The sequence below is a fragment of the Aspergillus thermomutatus genome (genome assembly GCF_002237265.1).
Source record: "Aspergillus thermomutatus strain HMR AF 39 chromosome Unknown NODE_25, whole genome shotgun sequence".
NCBI classification, from domain to species: domain Eukaryota; kingdom Fungi; phylum Ascomycota; class Eurotiomycetes; order Eurotiales; family Aspergillaceae; genus Aspergillus; species Aspergillus thermomutatus.
In genome coordinates, this window is record NW_020798073.1 from 1 (window position 1) to 20,273 (window position 20,273).

The 20,273-nt window shown below is 49.1% G+C and overlaps 8 protein-coding genes across 8 annotated transcripts; 5 read left to right on the top strand and 3 right to left on the bottom strand.

The window, feature by feature from the left end:
- Positions 1 to 399: 399 nt before the first annotated feature.
- On the top strand, positions 400 to 1,982 carry CDV56_100124 (F-box domain protein; the record flags this gene model as incomplete). The annotated part of the gene is made up of 4 exons (XM_026753743.1): positions 400 to 493; positions 548 to 1,369; positions 1,448 to 1,830; positions 1,884 to 1,982. 4 exons carry the CDS (start codon positions 400 to 402, stop codon positions 1,980 to 1,982), a joined length of 1,398 nt encoding a protein of 465 aa, XP_026617299.1.
- Positions 1,983 to 3,474: 1,492 nt separating this feature from the next.
- Positions 3,475 to 4,286, bottom strand: CDV56_100732 (HAD family hydrolase; the record flags this gene model as incomplete). Its single annotated transcript, XM_026754351.1, has 2 exons — positions 3,475 to 4,200; positions 4,278 to 4,286. The coding sequence occupies 2 exons, from the start codon at positions 4,284 to 4,286 to the stop codon at positions 3,475 to 3,477; spliced, it is 735 nt and encodes a 244-aa protein (XP_026617300.1).
- A 1,710-nt stretch (positions 4,287 to 5,996) lies between these two features.
- Positions 5,997 to 7,682, top strand: CDV56_101110 (initiator tRNA phosphoribosyl transferase family protein; the record flags this gene model as incomplete). Its single annotated transcript, XM_026754729.1, has 4 exons — positions 5,997 to 6,285; positions 6,524 to 6,702; positions 6,772 to 7,438; positions 7,528 to 7,682. The coding sequence occupies 4 exons, from the start codon at positions 5,997 to 5,999 to the stop codon at positions 7,680 to 7,682; spliced, it is 1,290 nt and encodes a 429-aa protein (XP_026617301.1).
- A 67-nt stretch (positions 7,683 to 7,749) lies between these two features.
- On the bottom strand, positions 7,750 to 8,685 carry CDV56_101382 (aldo/keto reductase family protein; the record flags this gene model as incomplete). Its single annotated transcript, XM_026755001.1, has 2 exons — positions 7,750 to 8,085; positions 8,170 to 8,685. The coding sequence occupies 2 exons, from the start codon at positions 8,683 to 8,685 to the stop codon at positions 7,750 to 7,752; spliced, it is 852 nt and encodes a 283-aa protein (XP_026617302.1).
- A 1,487-nt stretch (positions 8,686 to 10,172) lies between these two features.
- Positions 10,173 to 12,419, top strand: CDV56_101730 (alpha-actinin, sarcomeric (f-actin cross linking protein); the record flags this gene model as incomplete). The annotated part of the gene is made up of 3 exons (XM_026755349.1): positions 10,173 to 10,228; positions 10,398 to 10,464; positions 10,533 to 12,419. 3 exons carry the CDS (start codon positions 10,173 to 10,175, stop codon positions 12,417 to 12,419), a joined length of 2,010 nt encoding a protein of 669 aa, XP_026617303.1.
- A 773-nt stretch (positions 12,420 to 13,192) lies between these two features.
- CDV56_102149 (putative RNA binding protein) lies at positions 13,193 to 14,790 on the top strand (the record flags this gene model as incomplete). The annotated part of the gene is made up of 6 exons (XM_026755768.1): positions 13,193 to 13,231; positions 13,312 to 13,377; positions 13,726 to 13,777; positions 13,861 to 13,921; positions 13,978 to 14,044; positions 14,113 to 14,790. The coding sequence occupies 6 exons, from the start codon at positions 13,193 to 13,195 to the stop codon at positions 14,788 to 14,790; spliced, it is 963 nt and encodes a 320-aa protein (XP_026617304.1).
- A 402-nt stretch (positions 14,791 to 15,192) lies between these two features.
- Positions 15,193 to 16,510, bottom strand: CDV56_102408 (WD40 repeat domain-containing protein; the record flags this gene model as incomplete). The annotated part of the gene is made up of 6 exons (XM_026756027.1): positions 15,193 to 15,329; positions 15,391 to 16,019; positions 16,084 to 16,179; positions 16,237 to 16,276; positions 16,332 to 16,445; positions 16,501 to 16,510. 6 exons carry the CDS (start codon positions 16,508 to 16,510, stop codon positions 15,193 to 15,195), a joined length of 1,026 nt encoding a protein of 341 aa, XP_026617305.1.
- A 1,184-nt stretch (positions 16,511 to 17,694) lies between these two features.
- On the top strand, positions 17,695 to 20,225 carry CDV56_102728 (WD repeat PLAP family protein; the record flags this gene model as incomplete). The annotated part of the gene is made up of 3 exons (XM_026756347.1): positions 17,695 to 17,742; positions 17,835 to 18,288; positions 18,355 to 20,225. The coding sequence occupies 3 exons, from the start codon at positions 17,695 to 17,697 to the stop codon at positions 20,223 to 20,225; spliced, it is 2,373 nt and encodes a 790-aa protein (XP_026617306.1).
- Positions 20,226 to 20,273: the final 48 nt, after the last annotated feature.

The following is a 20,273-nucleotide window of genomic DNA, read 5'->3' on the forward strand; positions in this document are numbered from 1 at the left end:
TATAATAAGCATGAATCTATAGATATTAATAGGTGGTCAAGGGGAGGTAGTATATGATTAAATTTTGATGCTATACAAAGAATTCTGGCTTCACAGTCAGGGATGGTAGATGGTCGGGGTAGATAGTTAGGGAGGGTGGAAAATTAATGTGGTGGTAATCTATGACAAAACAGAACCAACACCTGCTGAGGTTGAACGGGTGTCGAAGTCATGGTGAGGTTCCGCCGACACCCAGAGACCCATTTCCGACACCCGCCGAGCTGTGTCCCTGGGCGGAGTAGATGGCATTTTTAAATTGGGCGGGCGGGAGAGGGTTATATTTATCGCGCTGAGCAGCGCCTCCACAAGCAGCCTTGAATAGTAGCTTATGACTTTATCAAATTTATCCACCAAACAACAATGTTCTCAGCAGGAAAGTTGCACTCTCATCCCGAACCAGCTTTTTGCATGATTTGCGGCCTTCAGGAGGGCAATGATAAGTGGCTCAAAGCAAGTGAGTCTATGACTGATGGTTCATCAGAAGCTTTGTGTTACTAACTTGATTAAGTCTATTGCACACCGACTGGGGTGAAAGTGACCAATCCCAGGCAGGACCCCTGGTATAGGTCACTAGAATCCAGTAATGGCGGGAGTGAGATACAGAATGGAACGGACGTGTATCTCTTTCACGAGGAGCCATGCTGGCATCGTCTCTTGGAACATATCGGCCCTGACAAACTTCATTTGGCCAGTCTCTTTGGGGCATTGGAGCGTTTACCACTCCCGAGAGACTATACCTTTCCTTCATATGCTTCATTACCAGGCAGGATAGGTCTATGTGCCTGGCCTGGAACGGAAGACGACCTACATGAATTCCCCATCCTCCCTGGCCGGTTTCCCCTTCCTGGTCTGGAAGAGCTGATGCGGTTCGCAAAAGACCCTCCCAAGCCCTCATCAATTATCGCGCAAAGGCCCGTCAACCATCCAACAGATGGTTTCGCACAACTCTCATTTGAGACTATTGTGATTATATCAAGCATGCTATCGACAAAGGAGGCTCTAGACCTCCGGCATGTGACACGAGCTGCGATCCCACTTTTCGCAAGCTCGAAATTCTGGAGAACGCGATTTGCCATCAACGGAGAACGTGGCTTTCTCCTCCCCGTAGTCCGGAAATTCTTCCCGCCGGAGGGCAATCATGAGATCGACTGGAGACTCCTGTACCATTGCACTGCTCATCTGAACTGTAGTGATTGGTTTGAAATAGAGATTCGGGCCTGGGAAACCTTGCGCTGGCTTCGAGACACCGCTTCGGCTATACACCGTGAGAGGCCACGTCCGCCCGACTTCCGGGGTAGTCCAGCCCTGCAGCATTATCACAATACCACCCGTCGGAACACATTCATTGAGTCCGTCGAGATAACATCTTCGTTATGCAAGATCGCCATATCTGCGCTCTAAGAAGCAGGAGAAGTGAACATCACCGGGATCGAGTTTATCTTTGATGATGGTCGTCCCAGCGCCATGTTTGGCTACGCTACCCCTGGAGCGCAGCAGATGACACGCAAGAAATATGCACGTAAAACACGTAGAAGCCCTTTCGATAGGCATACGAAGTGGCCATATCCCGGTGTTCGGGTGACGATGGATGTCGTTGGTCTACGTGGGATCGTGTTCCTCAAAGATGCAAACGGGATCCACAGCGTTTCTATATACCATGATGGGGAAGAATTTGACGAGATTGATGACTCTCTCTGTGTTGGCCTTGCGACACATGACAACGACCAAGAAGAGCAGGTTGCATATTCTGTCTCCCTGGACAAGGTCGAAAAGGTCATTGCAGTAGTTGATGTGAGTCTGTGCTTATTTCCCTCACCTTCTTGCCCTGCTTGACGCTCGCATAGAACCGCAAGATGATTGATCTGGGAATTTCCGGGACGACAACGAAGCGGTCTGGATACGCCGAGGATGAGTGGGATGATGTTGTGGATATCTATAAATAGAATGATGCCATATCCGCCCTTCTCGAATCCGTGTGATATCTGTGGGAAAGTGATTCAGTTTAAAATTCGGTGCGGTCTCCAGGAGATTGAGCCTACAATACCGGTTATGCTAGATAGCCCGAATTATATTAATAGCCGAATGGATCATGTGTATCTGGATGCAAAACTGACACGGACCTAACACAAGGCAGCTAACACTAAAGAATCAAAAAAGACAACATAGATCAAAAACATACAACAGCCGGGATTCGCTGGTGGTCACCCACCCAACTACTAACCGGCCGGCGTGTGGCTTAAGTACGGCTGAGCGGACGGGAAGCCCTGTTTTCCACACCCTATGGTCGTATGTGCTGCAGTTTTCTCCGCACTAGATCATAACCAGCTCGCCCTCCGCATCAAGAACGATTCAAACAACCTCTTCATAAGTTAGTTCATTTATCCTCTCGTAGAAGCAAGTGGACAATTTCATATTTCCCACGGTCATGTCTGCAAGTGTTGCCTCAACAGCCCAGTGAGAAGGGGTAACCCCCGTTCTTTTGAATAAGTAGACAAAAGGTTGACAATGTCCTGACACACGAATAACTTGAAGCAGCATGTGTCCAGACCTTATCCCCTCGCATCTACGACGCATAACAGCAGGTAGAACCCAGGCGAGGCCTTTGTAGATGCGATTCAGTGTAACAATCTGTTTATGGTCTTCTGTTCCGAGCTCATGTATCCATGCTGGCCTGTACGCATAATTTACAGGAGTTAGAGCAAAGTATGCACTTGTTGTCCTTCTGACCAATGCAAACCTCATTCAAGCGCCGCGCGCAATGGCCCTAGCGATGGCGTACGGCCACAGTCATGTGGTACTCCGACTCTCGAAAGCGAGATCGATGTCTGGGTACGTATTCAAACTCAGCTAAATACTCCTGGATAGGTCAAAGAATGCGCATCTTCTTGTGCCACATATTGGGTCTTCTTGCATTAGCATACATTTCTGATTCTTGAAAGTCAACCATGTATCTAGAGGCAACAGAACGTGGTCCGCCATAGAACCAGCGCTTGAATGGGTCCTTCCCATATCCGACTACAAGGAGCTAAGTGTTTGAAGGTCTCAGATAATCGAGAATAAACCTCTATTGTGTAAATGCAGACTACATACACCGAAAGGGATCTCTTTGTGTCCATGAAAACCCGTCTATGCTTGAATGTCGAGTGCAATGCACGAGTCCCAGTCGAGTAAGAAATTTGGGGTATTTGAAATAAAGTGTAAAGATCAGACCCATGGCGGAGGAGCTACGCCCTCACGCCCGAGTCCCATCGAAGGAGAAGATGCAGTCCTGCAAGTGGGGGTCCTGACCACCGCTTCGAGCAAGAAAGCTTCTCATAAGACTGAAAAGGTGAAAGACAGGGACCCAATCCAGTGGCTCCGTAACGGCGAGGGCGTTTGCTGTCATAACTTCGTGTGGGAAAAAGAGTCGAGTCGGATGCAGAACATCTAAGTCGTTTAAGCGCTTTCGATCTGCTGCATGCATTGTTCGAACTCGCTCCAGTCCTTCATGATCACCTTAGCACCGAGTTCCTCGAGACGCTGGGCCATCTCAATCTTCTTGTCATCACCAGGGTAGCTGCCGACGTAACCAATGACTGGGATACCGGCACGGATGGCACTCAGAGCACCAGACTTGCTGTCCTCAATGGCAACCACTTCTTCGGGCTTCTTCTTGCACACCTCAAGAGCATGTAGGTAGATAGCAGGATCAGGCTTGGAAGTGGGCTTGGGGAGGGAGCTAGCAGCGCTGAAAACGAGGTCGGGGTCGAAGTATTTGTCTTGTCCAACCTTCTTGATGGAGGCTTTGACACGGCGCAGGGCAGAGGAGGAGACAACGGCGAGGCCATACTTCTTGGACTCGTAGATTTTCTCCAGCTGCTCGTTGGCCCCAACGCAAGGCTGTGCCTTATCGTTGAGCTTGGCGATGACCTTGTCCTCCTCCTTCGTGACGTATTCCTCAAGTTCTTCCTTGGACATCTCGAACTTGTACTTGGCTTGAAGAGAAATCATCATTCCGCGGAAGTTCTGACCAACGAAGTCCTGGATCAGCTGCTCGCCGGTGTAGCGATCAGGGATGTTGCGCTTCTCAAGAATCTCATTGGCAAGGTCCGCGCATGCTTCGAACGCCAGCTCCTCCGACAGGACGAGGGTGTTGTCACAATCGAAGAAAATTTCCGTGATCTGCAGCAATGGTAGGGTAGTCAGTATATCTGTGGATCCATGATTTCATGCGATATGGAGAGCAACAAATAACCAACCTTAGGCATCGTGACAGCTGAGCTCAGAAGTTCTGTGTTCTACAAGTTGTAAAGAACTGTGTGGAGATGTATGGTGTGTGGGGAGTTGAAGTTTTGTAAGAAGTCTGCTTCAGGTGAGATGAAGTGGTGGAGGTGAAAGAAAGTCAAATGGAAGTTGTTTGCTTGGTTGAGGGTGAGGGTAAGTGGGAAGGGAGCGAATTGTTGCAGTGGATTGGACCGGGATCAAGTAGGACGCAAGTGGCAAACAACAACGGCTGCCCACGTTCTTTAAGTAGTTTTGGAAAGAGCCTTTGAAAGACAGTGAATATACCAAGACTGGAAGGCAATGACGCCCATTCAATCCACCGGTGATTCGAAAGGGGATGAAATCAACAAAACCCTCTTTCCGTTTCCAAATTATTCACCTATCAGAGCTCAAATTTTTGACTACTTTCTGACTTCCTATGATACTATCCGGGCAGGAGCGGGACTGGCGGGGTTCCTGAGACCTGAGGTCATATCATGACGTTAGGTAAGGTTGCTGCGACTGAATGTGGTGAATAATATGGAGGATGGGGGCCATCGAGGGGGCTAGTGGTGGTCAGCTAAGCCTATGAAAGCAAGCACCCGCTGCCATTTCTCGTTTCGGTAACGCTAAGTTTCCCCTCTACTTAACTTGATTTAGCTTAGTGTCTTCTCTGGATGGAAAGGCACCGAAAGCCACTGAGCCGAATCGAATAGAGTCATGATCTTTAGTTTACCTGTCTACCTATCCTTTGAGTGCCTCAGATATATCGCCTGAGGCTATTATTTTGTGGCTTACCAGGCTTACCATTGTGGGGCTTTCCAAACTCCTCGATCCTTTTTCTCTCTTTTTTCTCAAGTCCTTTCCGATGGCTTTCTGGCAGTTCTGCGATCATGGAATCTGATATTCAAGAAGATTTTATCACTTCATACAAAAAGCCTCCGTCTAGCATGAACTCAGGCGTAAGAAGGATGGAGAAGACAGAGTTTTTGATTTACTGTACATTCTAAAGGTGCTTCTACCTGCAGACGCATGACTGGGGTGCTTCACATGATATAGATGATTCATGCGAGGGGCTCAAATCGGTCAAGATATCCCAGGGTCAAAGACCCAAACACACCTCACTGGGAGAGGAAGACTAAGAGTGTGGCAGGTAATCACACACCAGCAAATTCCCGAGAGCTGATTCCTCAAGTTGAAGTTGAAATAGCTCGGGCCTTTCAATGCCTGTCATTGTAACTTGCATGCCCCGCAGTCTCCTTCGACTTGATTGCTGGTTGGGCGGATACCACACAGTTTTGTTCACCACATAGGCACCTTGGGCCTTAGCTACACTAAGGTACCCAAGATACATCAATATTGTTCTGGCGTAGGCCCATATAGAACGAGCCATTGAGGTAGTCTGATTATGCTCGCGTCTTGATGTAGTTCAACTGAGTGGATTCTTTAGCCTTCGACCCAGCAAGAGTTCCTTCGATGCTAATTGGCTCATTCTTACCCAGTAAACCATCCACCATCGATCAGGTTAGGCCCGTCCTCTTCCAACCCACACTTGATTATGGGATAACTTGATATTGGACCAGGTACATATCTCGGTTTTCCTTGATCTCATATTCTGAGGTATTATTATTTAGGGACCTCATTATTGGCTCTTCTTCCCCTTTCTTTACTCGTGTAAGTTTCCGTCCGCAAATCGCTTCACGGAAAAAGAGCCAATGTCAGGGAACACGGGCGGTCATTCCGACGCATTTCCTGTCTCTGTCTCGTCCCTTCATTTCCCCTCCGCAGCACAATCCGTTTCTCAGACTTTGTCGTCGCTGCGACGGTCAGCACTGTCCATCTCCAACCGACTTCGTTCAATTGAGTCCGATGCCGCCTTCGTTGCGGAGGTTGCCGAGCACTACGGCTTGCCTCTAGTCGCCAACGAAAGATGCGGGAGTTGGTATATTTCGCCGGACATCAAAGCTGGTAGTGCCTACTTTAAGAGCACGGACGGCCATACTGGTCAGTGGGATTTTAGTTTTCGTAGACTGAATCTACAAATATTACCACTTGCTCGGAAACATGGGGGGTGAGTGAGCGTTTGATTATCTGGCTACACTATTGTTATCGCCTCCCGTTGATACTTGGGGCTGGTCTTGACTAAACTGCCAATGATCGATGCAGATGCATTATTGTGGATTCAACGCGTCGGGGAAAATGTAAGTTCACGATCTGATTTCTCTGTTCCTGGTCTTACAAGGCGCAGTGATGCCCGACGCCTTGTCGAAGACTGTTCCAATATGGTGCGCCGTCATGAATCGAGCACTTTTCCCTTCCGATGCTGCATATCACGCAGTACAGCTTCCGCCGAATTATCTAGGCGCCTCGGAGGAATCGCAGATTGAACACCGGATTGATGGTTTCGTAAAATCGCTCAAGGTCTTCTTTTCCGTCTACCATTACTAGACCTTTTCTAGCCCAGCAGTTTTAGACTAACTAGAGGTCCAGGATCTCAAACTTGATCTGGATGATCTCAGGCAACAACTTAGAAAGCCCATTCGGGTGGCGTGGGCCAATCGGTCTTATTTTCATCCTACCGATCTGCAGAAAGAACCCGACTATAACCTTTTCGTTCTCTGTTCTGCGTCTAAACGAGTTCATGGAGCGGAAATTTCAGAGGGTGGCTACATTCAAGGCGCAGGGGATGACAGCGAGGGCTGGGCCCAGGGGTTGACTCCGCCAGTCTTCTGGGCCAACAAAGCGACTCTCCTGAAGACGCCCGAGGAGGCTTTGCCCGAACTGATCGAAGAACTGGTGAAAGAGCATCGAGGTCAGGACACCGGTGAACAAGCCACACTGGTTGTGCCTACTCGAAATCTATATATCAGTCAAACGAACGTCCGTCTCAACGACAGTGGTCTCTATGACCTCGTTATTGATTGCAATGCTAGACCGGAGGCATCAGAAGGAGACCCAAAGCGGCTCAACCTTGGATGTAGGTCGTCAAAACTGGGAAGCCGCGACTTGAGACAAGAGCTCGATAAAGTTCGCGCTTTTGTCAGTTCCCAACTCGCCTCCGATCCCTCCCAGTCACTACTTGTTACGTGTGAAACTGGTAAAGATCTGTCCGCCGGCGCTCTCCTAGCTATCGTATGTCTGTTCTACAATGATGATGGTATGCGATCCTTCGATACACCTCACTTGCCTGCTATCTTTCTTTTCCCCCTATTTTCTTCGTCCTCTTCTTTCTCTAACAGTTCGCAGGAGCTTTCACAACATCGCCGGCGAAGCGATCAATAGACAAGCAATTCATACGGCAACGTCTTGCATGGATCGTGTCATCAAAACATGATGTGAACCCGTCGCGCCCTACGCTTCAATCAGTCAATGCATTTCTGATGGAACGACCGGATTATTAAGACTGAGAGATTGCATCTTATCATTAAATCCGGGCGTGACACGCTATATAATACAGACTCATTCTATCTACTCATTTTCGACGGCCTCCACAATAGCTCCAGCGCTTCCTTGATCGAGGGCATTCAATACCGCCATATCCTCCTCACCAATCTCAAAATCGAAAACGTTGGCATTAGCCACAATCCGCTCGGGAGTGTCACTCTTGGGCAACGGAACCCATCCTTTCTGCAGTGCGTAGCGTATCAAAATCTGTGCCGTCGTTTTTTCGTACTTCTTGGCCAGGCCGACTAGTGTTGGGTCATTGGCTTTATAGTTTCGCACGAGCGGGGAATATGCTTCAACGACAATGCCGTTTTTCTTGCAATATGCATCAATAACTCGCTGTTGGCACCAGGGATGAAGCTAAACAGCGCATAAGGTCAGTATACCTCAGGTGCTGGTCATAAACGAATCTACTTGAAAGAGCTTCTCAACCACATAGCTTACCTCAATCTGGTTTACGTGCGGCGGCCAGACCTTTGCATATGCCTTCATCTCCTCGATGTGTTTCACCCCAAAGTTGCTCACACCGATGCTCCTCGTCTTGCCTTCCTCCAGAAGCCTCTCCAAGGCCTGCCAAAGCTCTTTCCGACCGGCCGAACCGGAGCTTGAGCTATGAATGAGGAACAAATCCACGTATCCATCCTGACCGCCAATCTTCTCGACGCTTTCTAGTAGCTTCTTGTACGTAGCTTCGGGCGACCCCGCTGGGCTCAGGATTTTCGTAGTAACGAAGATGTCGCTGCGAGGGATGCCGCATTTGCGAAGAGCTTCCCCGACCTCCTTCTCGTTGCCGTAAAACTGGGCAGTATCAATGTGTCGGTATCCCGCTTCAAGGGCCTTCAGTGACGACTGGACACATTGGCCGGTGGGAGAGCGGTAGACACCGAACCCAAGGCGGGGAATCTTGACGTCGGAATTGGGGAGAGGCAGTAAATCCGTGATGGCGAGTTTCGAAGACATTGTGTTTGTGTATCGACGGGAGTCAATTGATGATGGTGATCGAAGAACTGCGCTCGAATGTATTCAGTTTTTCAAGCTTTTAAGCTGGCCAGAATGACTCGACGGCATGGACATGGAGCGGGGGGAGAAGATTTGGTAGGCGCTTCTGGTTGGTGTCCAGCCCCTCCAACTTGCCCCGCCCTTGGTCTTGGTGCAAATGATATCATTCTCTGGGCTTCTCAGGTGATTGCTGAGCCCTTTGCACTATCTGATCTAGGCACTTCTGCTTGCAAATAACATCTACGTACTGACCTTGGTAGTGTTTCTCTCTGGTAGTAGTGAGTGCATCCTCGCCTTTGTCCTGTCTACCTTTCATCTTAAGGTTTGAACTCCACAAAACCCTTCCTGGGTCATCCAGGTAGTATCCCTGAGCCCTGGTACCCCTTGGGCTGCTCGAGAATGTAGATCGGGTGCCCTGACTCCTCCCTGGTTGTTCCATACCGCATTTCTTTATACTTGGATCTACGCGAACCTTTGTAAAAACAACAATCAGGAAGACCGCATGGTGGAGAAATGGGACATTGGTCTTTGGGTCTTTTACCGAAAGGGGTAGAACTACTCCGTAGAGCATCACGTCTGATACGATTGCAGAGGTACTGGTATTATCAATAACTCGGACATTTTAGCTTTCATAAACCAGGAAATATTGGATCCTCCGACTGGCTAAGGATTGCAGTCGCAAGCTCACCCTGCAAGGCTCCGGATGATCTATCTCTAGTCTAGCACTTGGAAATGAGGTCTCGTTAGGGTCGACTACCGAGTGAATATGTGAGAATCAGAATGTCGGCCATACAAGGCTAGGACGATCGACCTTCATGATAACATTTGATGGAACGATTCGGCGTAGTAACTGAATTCGAGTGATGCAAGTGGAATGTTCAATAGCATGATGATGTATCATTGCATACCAAATTTATCGTTGAACCCCTGAAAATGCTCGACCTCGAAGAGTGGACGAACGGGTAGAAGCCGAAGTCTTCAACCATGGTGGTTGCTGTGGGGGTCCGAGGGGATGGTTTGTTGACAGCCAAGTAGGATAGATAATCCGCCGTCTTGCAAGTTGCAACCAGAGTGCTACAGCCACAAGACTCTTGAGAACTGAGAAGTGGTCTCTAGTCTACTGACCACCCAATTGTGTCTTTTAGGTTCACATATCACAGTCAAAGCTCCTAGTATCTAGGCTGTTCTGATCTCCATCTGATGCCGAATCCAGCCACCCTCAAATTGGTCTGTCGTGAAGATCTTGCCCTTTCCATCCCAGGCTAGTTTATCGGAGAGCGGGTATCCCTCCTACAGGTTAGGTACCTTTAGGTACTTCCCCAATCTATTTTGGATTCTTTATCGTCTGTTCTTGTCACTGACAGGCCCAAGAAAGGACAAAGAAAAGAAAACGAAGATCCCTAAGATCCGACAGCCCTGAATGTACTCGATTCTTTCCATCACTCATCATGTTGACGGTTGAAAAGTCCTGGGTTAATGTCCAGCAGAAAACTTTTACAAAATGGTTGGTATATGCTCCGACTCCCCTCACTGGTCCTTTGTTATTGTTTGATTGAGACTGGTGGTGCCCCTCGTTCGTTGGATAATTTCTGCTTGGTCGCGATCTGTCCACTTTCCCACACGCTCGTTTCGGCGCCGATCCTGCTCTTGCTGACAAGCTCCTGTCCCCGTAGGCTTAATGACAAGATCAAGGTTCGAGGCATCTTGATCGATGACCTTGTGACCGACCTCTCCGATGGCGTGAGTCTCCTCCTACCTTTTGTTATATTATTCTGAGAATGCAGACATTGATCGGTCAACTCTCCTAGGTTATCCTCATCCACCTGCTCGAAATCCTCGGCGGAGAATCCCTCGGCCGTTATGCTTCCAAACCCAAGCTTCGCGTGCAAAAATTCGAGAATGTCAACAAGAGTCTTGACTTCATCAGAGGGAGGCGGATTCAGATGACGAATATCGGAGCGGAGGATATCGTCGATGGCAATCGGAAGATTATTCTGGGATTGATATGGACGCTCATCTTGAGGTTCACTATCAGCGACATCAACGAGGAGGGCATGACCGCCAAGGAGGGTCTTTTGCTGTGGTGTCAGAGAAAGACTGCTTGCTACGAGGGGGTAGAAGTCCGCGACTTCTCCACCAGCTGGAATGACGGTCTTGCTTTCTGTGCTCTCCTCGACATCCACCGACCGGATCTGATCGATTTCGACGCTCTGGACAAGAATGATCATCGCGGGAACATGAAGCTCGCGTTCGATATTGCGACAAATGAGATTGGTATTCCTGATTTGCTCGATGTGGATGACGTTTGCGACGTTGCGAAACCCGACGAACGGTCGCTGATGACTTATATCGCCTATTGGTTCCATGCCTTCTCTCAGCTGGAAAGGGTGGAAAATGCGGGTCGGCGAGTTGAGAAATTCATCAACAATATGCATGGTGCTTGGGAGATGCAGAACTCATACGAACGGAGGATGAAAGAACTCTTGCGTCTGATTAGAGCCCAGCGCGAAGCATGGAAGAATGCGTCGTTTGAGGGAACTTACAAAGACGCTAAAGAACAAGCTCGCCAGTTCTCCTTGTACAAGAGAAATGAGAAACGACGATGGGTCGCCGAGAAATCAGACCTTGCTGCTCTACTGGGTAATATCAAGACCAAACTCAGCACCTATCGGCTTCGTCCGTACGATCCTCCGGAAGAGCTACGCCTCGAAGTCTGTGACCAAGAATGGGAGCTATTGACTCGCGATGAGCACGAGCGGAGCCAGCTTATCAACGAGACCATTCGGGACATCAAGAACGCTCTACGCCGATCCTTCGCGGACAAGGCTAATGACTTTGCACTCACACTGAAGACCTTGTCCCTTGCTATTTCTGGTCTTGACGGCGATGTAGAGGATCAATTAGAGCATGTCCAGAGACTCAATGACAATCTTCCTCCACTCGACGCTTTCTTAGAAACCATTGCGGAACTTGACGAACAGTGCGTCGAAGCGAATATTGAGGAGAACGACTTCACAACATATACCTTAGATGAACTTTCTTACGAGCTGAGCTTAGTCAAATCAAGTATCTCCAAGAAGCTCGCGTTCCTCGAGAACCAGCTAGTTGCCCGCAATATGACCAACCTGACTCCAATCCAACTGGAAGAGTTCGAATCTGTCTTTAGACATTTTGACCGTGATTCATCGAATACACTTCACGAGCTCGAGTTCTCTGCGGCCCTCGCTAGTCTTGGACTTGTATACGACGAGGAAGAAATGCACCAGGTCTACATCGAAACTTGCGGCCCTGCCAGGCTGGCGCAGAATGCTGGCGTCAGCTTTGAACAGTTCATCCGCTTCATGGTTAGCGTGACGGAAGATCAGCATACTGCAGAGCAGGTCTTTCAAAGCTTTCGCGAAGTTGCGGACGGCAAGGTATGTACCTCCACAACCCGAGAAGTTTCGCAGCAGTTGCTGAGAATCCTCGTTAACTTGGTCAATTTGCAGCCATATGTCACAGAAATCGACCTCCGCCACTCGCTCATCCCAGATGAGGTCATTGAGCACCTTGTTCAGACAATGCCGCTACATCAAGGTCCAGATCTTCTAGAGGATCGAGAGCTTCCCAAGTATGACTATATCAGCTTCATGGAAAAGATGATGGAGCATAACAACAAGAACAAAGATAACGCCTCTGTGAACGGCGACCACTAAATTTGGATCAACAGCGATTTCCGTTTCACATTGCCTTTGCCTTTGCCCTTCAATCCCTTTTACTTGGTTTTCCTTGTGGGTTGCTATAGGAGTTTTGCGGAGCGAAAAGGGGTCTTGGTCTTTATATGGGTGACAGTATCAGCCATGCATACAGGACTTGAATCATTGATTTTCTTCTGTTTTTAATTTCTTGTCTTGCATGGTTATTTTTCTCCTTCGTCCGTACAACCTGCGTTTTCATGTCTCGTTTGACCTGTACGCGGTTCCTGCCATGTATACCACCATTCAAGTCAAAGTAAAGTAATTGATGAGTAGAAAGATATCTACCAGGTACGCTCCTTCTGATGTTAAACAAGTTAGATCAAAGGGTGAGCTCCATAAAACGGCATCTGCTGTACGCCGACTGAAACATCTTTCAGCGCTGCACACAGAAGCAGGATTCGCTCCGAACCTCAAAAATCATGATGATCTGGCTTTCTTCCATTCTGCTCTTGATTCTTTAAGGCCTAAAATCCCTCAATTGCTCTTGACTTGGATTGGTGGATCTCACCCATGCTGTTGAGATCTCAACCTTTAGCATGGAATACTCCGTAGAATCACATGATCTAGGCTTATTTCTGGTCTCCCTTGTCCAAGCTGAATCTGATACAACTACCAACAACATCTCCTCAATTGAACCAACTCACAAACATTTTTCACCTCTTCGGCTTCAAGCAAATTATTCAAACTTCATCGTCTACCTCCTTACAGCCTGATCTTCCGCCGTGTCCAAGATGGACCGCAGTCTTGATGAGATCATTGCCGAGCGCCCTGTAAGGCCTCCAGTGTTTTGTTTCAGCTTAGCACTCATCGAAGAAGCTTCATTTGTTTACTAACGTGATGAATTGTACAGCAGAAGCAGAACAGAGGTCGCCGTCCTCCTCAAAATCAAGGTCGTCGCCGTGATGGCGTGAAAAAGGTCCGTCCAATATTGTCCGACAAGACAAACCATCACTCCCAGGTCAGCTGTGCTAACCTCCTATTTTTCGAGCTTCTAGGTCCTCCCTCCTCTTCTCCTTCCGAACCTTCCTGTCGCAACATGATCAGTACAGATATCGTTGGTCTTGGCGTCCTGTCTTTCACGGCCTCAAGGCACGCGAAAGAAGCCGCAGATTGATGGAGCCGTTTCCAGACTGCATATTTTGATTTCCAGCTGACCTTGTCTCTCTTTTTGCGTCACAAACAGTCCTACAGAGAAGAACGAGTCGACTTAGATCTGTAATTATCCCGGCACAAATCACGATATGGAAACTGCGTTTACTGATAGGGTTACATTTACAGTGATTGGGTCCACGACAGATATGACGACGACAGAGACAGTGCGTTTTGAACCTGGCTTCGTGGCGATTGTCACGGGGAATTTTCGTTCCGCTTTTTTGTTTTTAACACAGCTTTCTTTCAGCCCGCCCTGCTCGTGGCCCCCGACGTCCACGCGGTGACCGTTACTCCCCGTCGCCCGATCGGTATGTCTGGCTTGGATTTTGATGCTGAAGCACTTTGTGGCTAACTCCTGACGCAGCGCGCCCACCGGAGCAAAGATTCGCGTTGAGAATCTTCACTACGACATTACGGAGAGCGATCTGGAGGTAAGTGCCAACTAAAGAGCATATGACACGTGGTGCTTGTTCAGTTAGCTGATGAGTTTTCTTCTTAGGATTTGTTCACTCGGATCGGACCCATCTCAAATTTATCTCTTGTCTATGACCGGGCCGGACGCTCCGAAGGTGTTGCCTACGTTACCTACAACCGTGCGAGCGATGCGAGAACGGCGATTTCGGAATTCGATGGCGCAAATGCCAAAGGACAGCCTATTCGTTTGACACTAGTCGCCTCTGGCGGTGGAAAACGGGACCGCAACCCATTTGACAATGTCGAACGGCCCAAGGGAAGTCTTTTTGATCGCATCGAGCGGCCCCGCAATGCCCGAAGCTTGAGCCCCGGAAATGAGAATGGTGATGCCGAAGGCGGAGCACGTCATCGCCGGGGCCGTCGCGGTGGCGGAGGCTATCGACGTAGCGATGTCTCGAAGCCGCCCCCGGAGCACATTGACCGGTACGTGCCAGGACAGCGATCGCCGGTCCGACGAAGCACCAATGGCAGACGGCAGGGGGAGCGACGAGATGACAAGGATCGAGGCGAGGGTCGCCGAAACCCTAACGCCAGACCTAAGAAGACACAGGAAGAGCTTGACCAGGAGATGGATGATTACTGGGGAGGCGCAAATGCCGGTGCTGGCGCAGCTGACAAAGAGACTGTGCAAGATGAGCCTCTGCAGATTGCTCCAGCTACGTCCGCTGCGGCTGGTGACGACGATGTTGATATGATTGAATAAGATATTACCTACATTGCGGAGGCATAAGGAGGGTGTTTTTTTTGGCATTGTATTCGATTTTCTTGCTCTTTGTATTTCTCAACTCAACCAGATTGGAACATCTCCTCGTGCACAGTTTTCCTTGACACTGAGCGTGTAATATGAGATCGTTGGATTCGCATGTATCATGCAGTACTGTTACATTTATCTCGATCCGTGGCTCAGAGTTTGCATTGTAAAGGTAGGTGTTCGAAAGGCCCCGGGCTATATGCTGATTATCGACTGGAGACGTGGCGAGCATAGGGGTCGCGAGAACCAGATGAGATCTGTGGATAGCCAGTATTGAACACAGACTTCGTCTCACTGGAGCAAGGGTCACTGTAGGCTGGAAACTTTTCCATAGACACAGAAAAAGCTCTGCATCTACCGCCACAGCCCATAGGGCTCTCTACATGCCTTCCAAAGCTTGATTGTTCCATCTTCGCTTCCTGTGCCGTAGAGTTTGCCATCGGGAGAGAAACTGACTGACCAGATTGGGCCGTGGTGTCCCTTTTGTACTTCTGAAATACTATGTTAGCGTGGCCATACGCCTTGGAAGGTGGAAGGTTGCTATGCACATACCGAGCTCGTCTTCGGTGCGTAGATCATACACCCGAGCCCAGGTATCGTCAGCACTGCCGGTGACCAATCGGCCGGTATCATTGTTTACAGCGGCGCTGGCGACCTCGTACCGAAAGTCCATCTTCTTCAGGAGGCGCCCGGGTGTGACACCGTCGAAGAGGTAGACATTTTTTCCGGCCGCGACGGTTAGGATACCCGGGTCATTGGGTCGAGTGGCGAGGGTGTTGAGCTCGCAGCTACCTATCGTGCCTTCGACAGCGTACTCGACGACTGGATGGCGAGAACGTAGATCCCACCAGCGGATCTTCCGATCCTCTGCGGCTGTCGTGAGGATGTTGTAGTCCTGATTCCAGACGATAGCCTTGATCGTGCCTCCGTGCACGCCAGGCCCAATCTCATAGCTTGTGATTGCACTAGCCCCGTTACCGTTCTCTACGGCTGATGGGGACGTGGGCGAGGAACTGTTACTACCGCCGCTGCGTGTCAGATCAAAAATACGTAGCTTTTTCTCGAAGCCTCCGGTGGCTAGAATTTGAGGGGACGATTGGATCGGGAATGCCACCGCTCGACAGATGTGTGAATGCTGGAGGGTGTGCAAGCATTCACCAGTATGAGTATCCCACACCTTTCTGTGGATCTGTGTGTTAGCAGTCCCGTCGACATTGTTGCAGTCCAAGAGGCTTTGGAACATACGCGGAGAAATCTGCAGCCGCAGTTGCTGCAATGTTGGCATCCGTCGAAAGACGAGCTTGCCATACAGCTCCCTTGTGGCCAAGGAAAGTGCCAATCCTGAGAGTTAAGTCTTAGTCAAGCAATTGGTAACGATGGCAAGCGACAATAACTAACCAGTCACCAGTAATACCATCCCGGAGCATCGGGTTGTTGTCTATCAGAGAATTTTAGCTTAGCCGCCATGTAGACACTGCGGTGGAAATAGTTACCTTTGCAAGCGGAAATTAGATAGTACTGATCATCCTCTACAAGAGAGGAAAAGTTCAGATGAGGCACTGGACGAGAGTGTCCATGGCAGGTCAAGGGCACAACTTTAGGGATATCTATTTATCGTCAGCACACAGCTGAAGGAAAGCTCTCCGAACTGAGAAAGCTTACCTGAGGCCATCTTAAATAAATAGCCAATATATATCGACCGTGTCTGCTCACTTAGTGGTTGATTTATCGTTTGCTTTCAAGTTTGGTGCGGCCGTGAAGAGGGTGGTGATCAATGCTTTGACATAGGCTTGAAACTGCCTATCAATGATCAAAATATGGATTGACAGGTCATACAATACTTCAGAGAGACATCAAGAATCAATATATGTAATGATACAGGGAAGGATTCGTCAATTTCATCAAATCATCAATATAGATTGGCGGGGTAATCGTGGTGAGGGAATCGGAAAAGAGAAAGAAAAGATATGAAAGGAGTATGATTGCAACAGTAGTAATCCCAACCGTACACCGGTGTCGACGAGTACTTTCACCAGGCCAGTCAATGAAGCAAACAAAGGAAAGACTTCGACTCCAAAGGGAAGCAAGACAGGAGTCTCGAGAGATATTGAGTCGAGCAAGTCTTCCTCTTCTTCTGATAGCTCCGTTCGTTGATACTCCAAATTGTCGGAGTTTCGTTCAAAATCTCCGACTACTCATGCTAGACTGAAAGCAGTAAAGATGGTTTTCACGTGACATGTATACTTCAACTTCCTGAGATGGACAGTAATACCAAGAGAGTGAGATGCGTAGTATCGTCTCAGGGAATGAGGTATTGTAGCTCTGAACTTAAGTCTATTGTCAAACCTCTTACTCATCGATATTCATGTAGCACTTTTACGTAAACGGACGAGCATTTGACCTTCTCCAATGGTTCTGTTCTACTCACAGATATATTCCTAAGTAGAGATGGACTGCGCCTCTATGTCCCAGTAGCATTCAGTAGCCAATGTACATCTCTAAATGCTCCAATTGAAGAATACCTAGACAAACTTTAAAATAACTACTGTATTCATACCAAATGGCGAATCATGCTTATTCAAAGCTATAGATAATAATAGTGAAGTCTTACTCTTACCCCTGGTTTAATTCTAGTAACTTCTGTCACATTATTGTATCTGGCTTTCACCGCCCACATGATATGATGCATGCTGTTCTCCGCACCTGCTGTTGTTGTTGGTTACCATGAACTTAAGTACCAACAGGAGAACTATCGGTCTAACGATCTCATCACTTCGTAGGAAACGTCCTCATCGTTCTCTACTGCCTTGCTCATTGTTTTCTATTTACATAGCTCTGCGGTAGCAGCCTTTGTGTATGCCTGACTTCAAGATCTCCGCTTCTTTGGAGGGCCACGGCGATGATGTAAGAACGTCCCCGGCAATGACTCTCATCACCGCAAAGGGCAATACCCATGTTTCTCAACAGCTGACTCTTACTTTGATTCTCAATTTCAGGTCCGTGCCGTGGCCTATCCGAATCCAAATGCAGTAATTTCGGCTTCTCGAGATGCGACCGTTCGGCTTTGGAAGCTGGTATCTACCCCGCCGCCTGTTTATGATTGCACCATTTCCTCCCACGGCTCGGCATTCATCAACGCTGTAGCATATTACCCACCAACATCTGATTTCCCTGAAGGTCTCGTGCTTTCTGGTGGCCAGGATACGATAATAGAAGCAAGGCAACCTGGGAAAACTGCAGATGACAATGCTGACGCAATGCTCCTGGGCCATGGTCACAACGTCTGTGCATTGGACGTCTGCCCGGAGGGAGGCTGGGTGGTAAGCGGCAGTTGGGACTCGACCGCGAGGCTGTGGAGGGTCGGCAAATGGGAATGTGATGTGGTCATGGAGGGTCACCAAGGCAGTGTCTGGGCTGTTCTTGCCTATGATAAGGACACGGTCATTACCGGTGCGTCTATCGCTTTCTTCCCTTCATGTGTCAGCTAAAGATATAGTGTGCTCATACTTTGACCAGGCTGTGCCGACAAGATTATACGGATCTTTAATACCTCGGGGGACCTTGTCAAGAGCATTAAAGATTCTCGCGATGTCGTTAGAGCTCTGTGTAAGCTTCCTGCTTCACATCCCTCAGGCGCACACTTCGCTTCTGCAAGCAATGACGGAGTCATTCGACTGTTCACATTACAAGGGCAGCTGGTTGCTGAGCTTCTTGGTCACGAGAGCTTCATATATTCTTTGGATGTCTTGCCAACAGGCGAGCTGGTCAGCTCCGGAGAAGATCGAACCGTAAGAGTATGGAATGGCACACAGTGTGTGCAAACAATTACCCATCCTGCAATCTCAGTATGGGGCGTTGCTGCCTGTAAAGAGAATGGCGATATTGTCACAGGTGCCAGTGACCGTGTCACGCGGATTTTCAGCCGAAATGAAGAGCGAGTGGCAAGCCCGGAGGTGGTGCAACAGTTTGATAAAGCCGTCAAGGAATCTGCAATACCTGAACAGCAAGTTGGCAAGATCAACAAGGAGAAGCTTCCGGGCCCCGAATTCCTCAAACAGAAGTCCGGTACGAAGGATGGTCAGGTGCAAATGATTCGCGAAGCAGATGGCAGCGTTACGGCCCACACGTGGTCGGCTGCTTCACAAGAATGGATTGCTGTTGGTACCGTGGTTGATTCTGCTGCCAGCAGTGGGAGGAAGATCGAATATATGGGACAAGATTACGACTATGTCTTCGATGTGGATGTCGAGGATGGAAAGCCTCCCCTCAAGCTTCCATACAATATTTCGCAAAACCCGTACGAAGCGGCCACGAAATTTATCCAAGATAACGAGCTGCCTATGAGTTACCTAGACCAAGTTGCGCAGTTCATTGTCCAGAACACGCAGGGCGCAACTCTCGGACAATCTATTGGAGAACCCACGCCCACCGGCGCTGATCCCTGGGGCCAGGAGAGGCGGTATCGCCCTGGAGATGCCGCAGCGGCAGCGGCCCCCCCTACGCCTTCTTTACCTGAATCACGCCCCAAAGTCCTTCCTCAGAAGACGTATCTCTCCATCAAGACAGCCAATCTCAAAATCATCGCCAAGAAACTACAGGAACTGAATGACCAGCTCGCATCCTCGGGATCAAAAGACTTATCTCTCAGCCCTCCTGAGCTGGAGACTGTAGTTTCGCTGTGCAGTCAGTTGGAGTCTTCCGGTGCCCTCAAATCATCGCCCGTAGTGGAGGCTGGGCTGAGATCGTTGTTTAGAGTTGCAACGACGTGGCCTGCCACCAGCAGACTGCCTGCCTTGGACCTGCTCCGCTTGCTCGCTGCTGCTACACCGCTGACCGCCACTGCAGACTACGATGGAAAAGATCTCGTTTCTGGGGTTCAGGCGAGTGGTATATTTGATCCACCGTTGAATGTGAACAATGCGATGTTGTCTATCCGAATGCTGGCGAATCTTTTCGAGACCGACGCCGGTCGTCAATTGGCTGTGAATAGGTTCGACCAGATTGTGGCGGTTGTCAATGCTGCTTTGAGCAACAGCGGAGCAGCACCGAACCGCAATCTCACCATAGCGGTGGCCACACTTTACATCAACTTCTCGGTTTACTTTACCTCTGGAGGGAGGGAATTAGCCCCAGAGTCATCTGAGCGGGGTCTGGTGCTCGTTGGGGAATTGGTCAAGCTAATCACAAGCGAGAAGGATTCGGAAGCAGTGTATCGTGCCCTTGTCGCCCTCGGAACTCTTATCAAGGCGCTGGGCGAGGAAGTGAAGAGTGCTGCGAGGGAGGTTTATGATGTGAAGAACATCCTGGAGAAGGTGTCAAGCTCAGGCAGTGGGAAAGAACCTCGGGTCAAGGGTGTCATTAGCGAGATCAGAGAGTCGATGTTGTAGATTGTGACAATCCGCAGCATGGTTTGAAGGCTGTGCGGGGCGACTCCG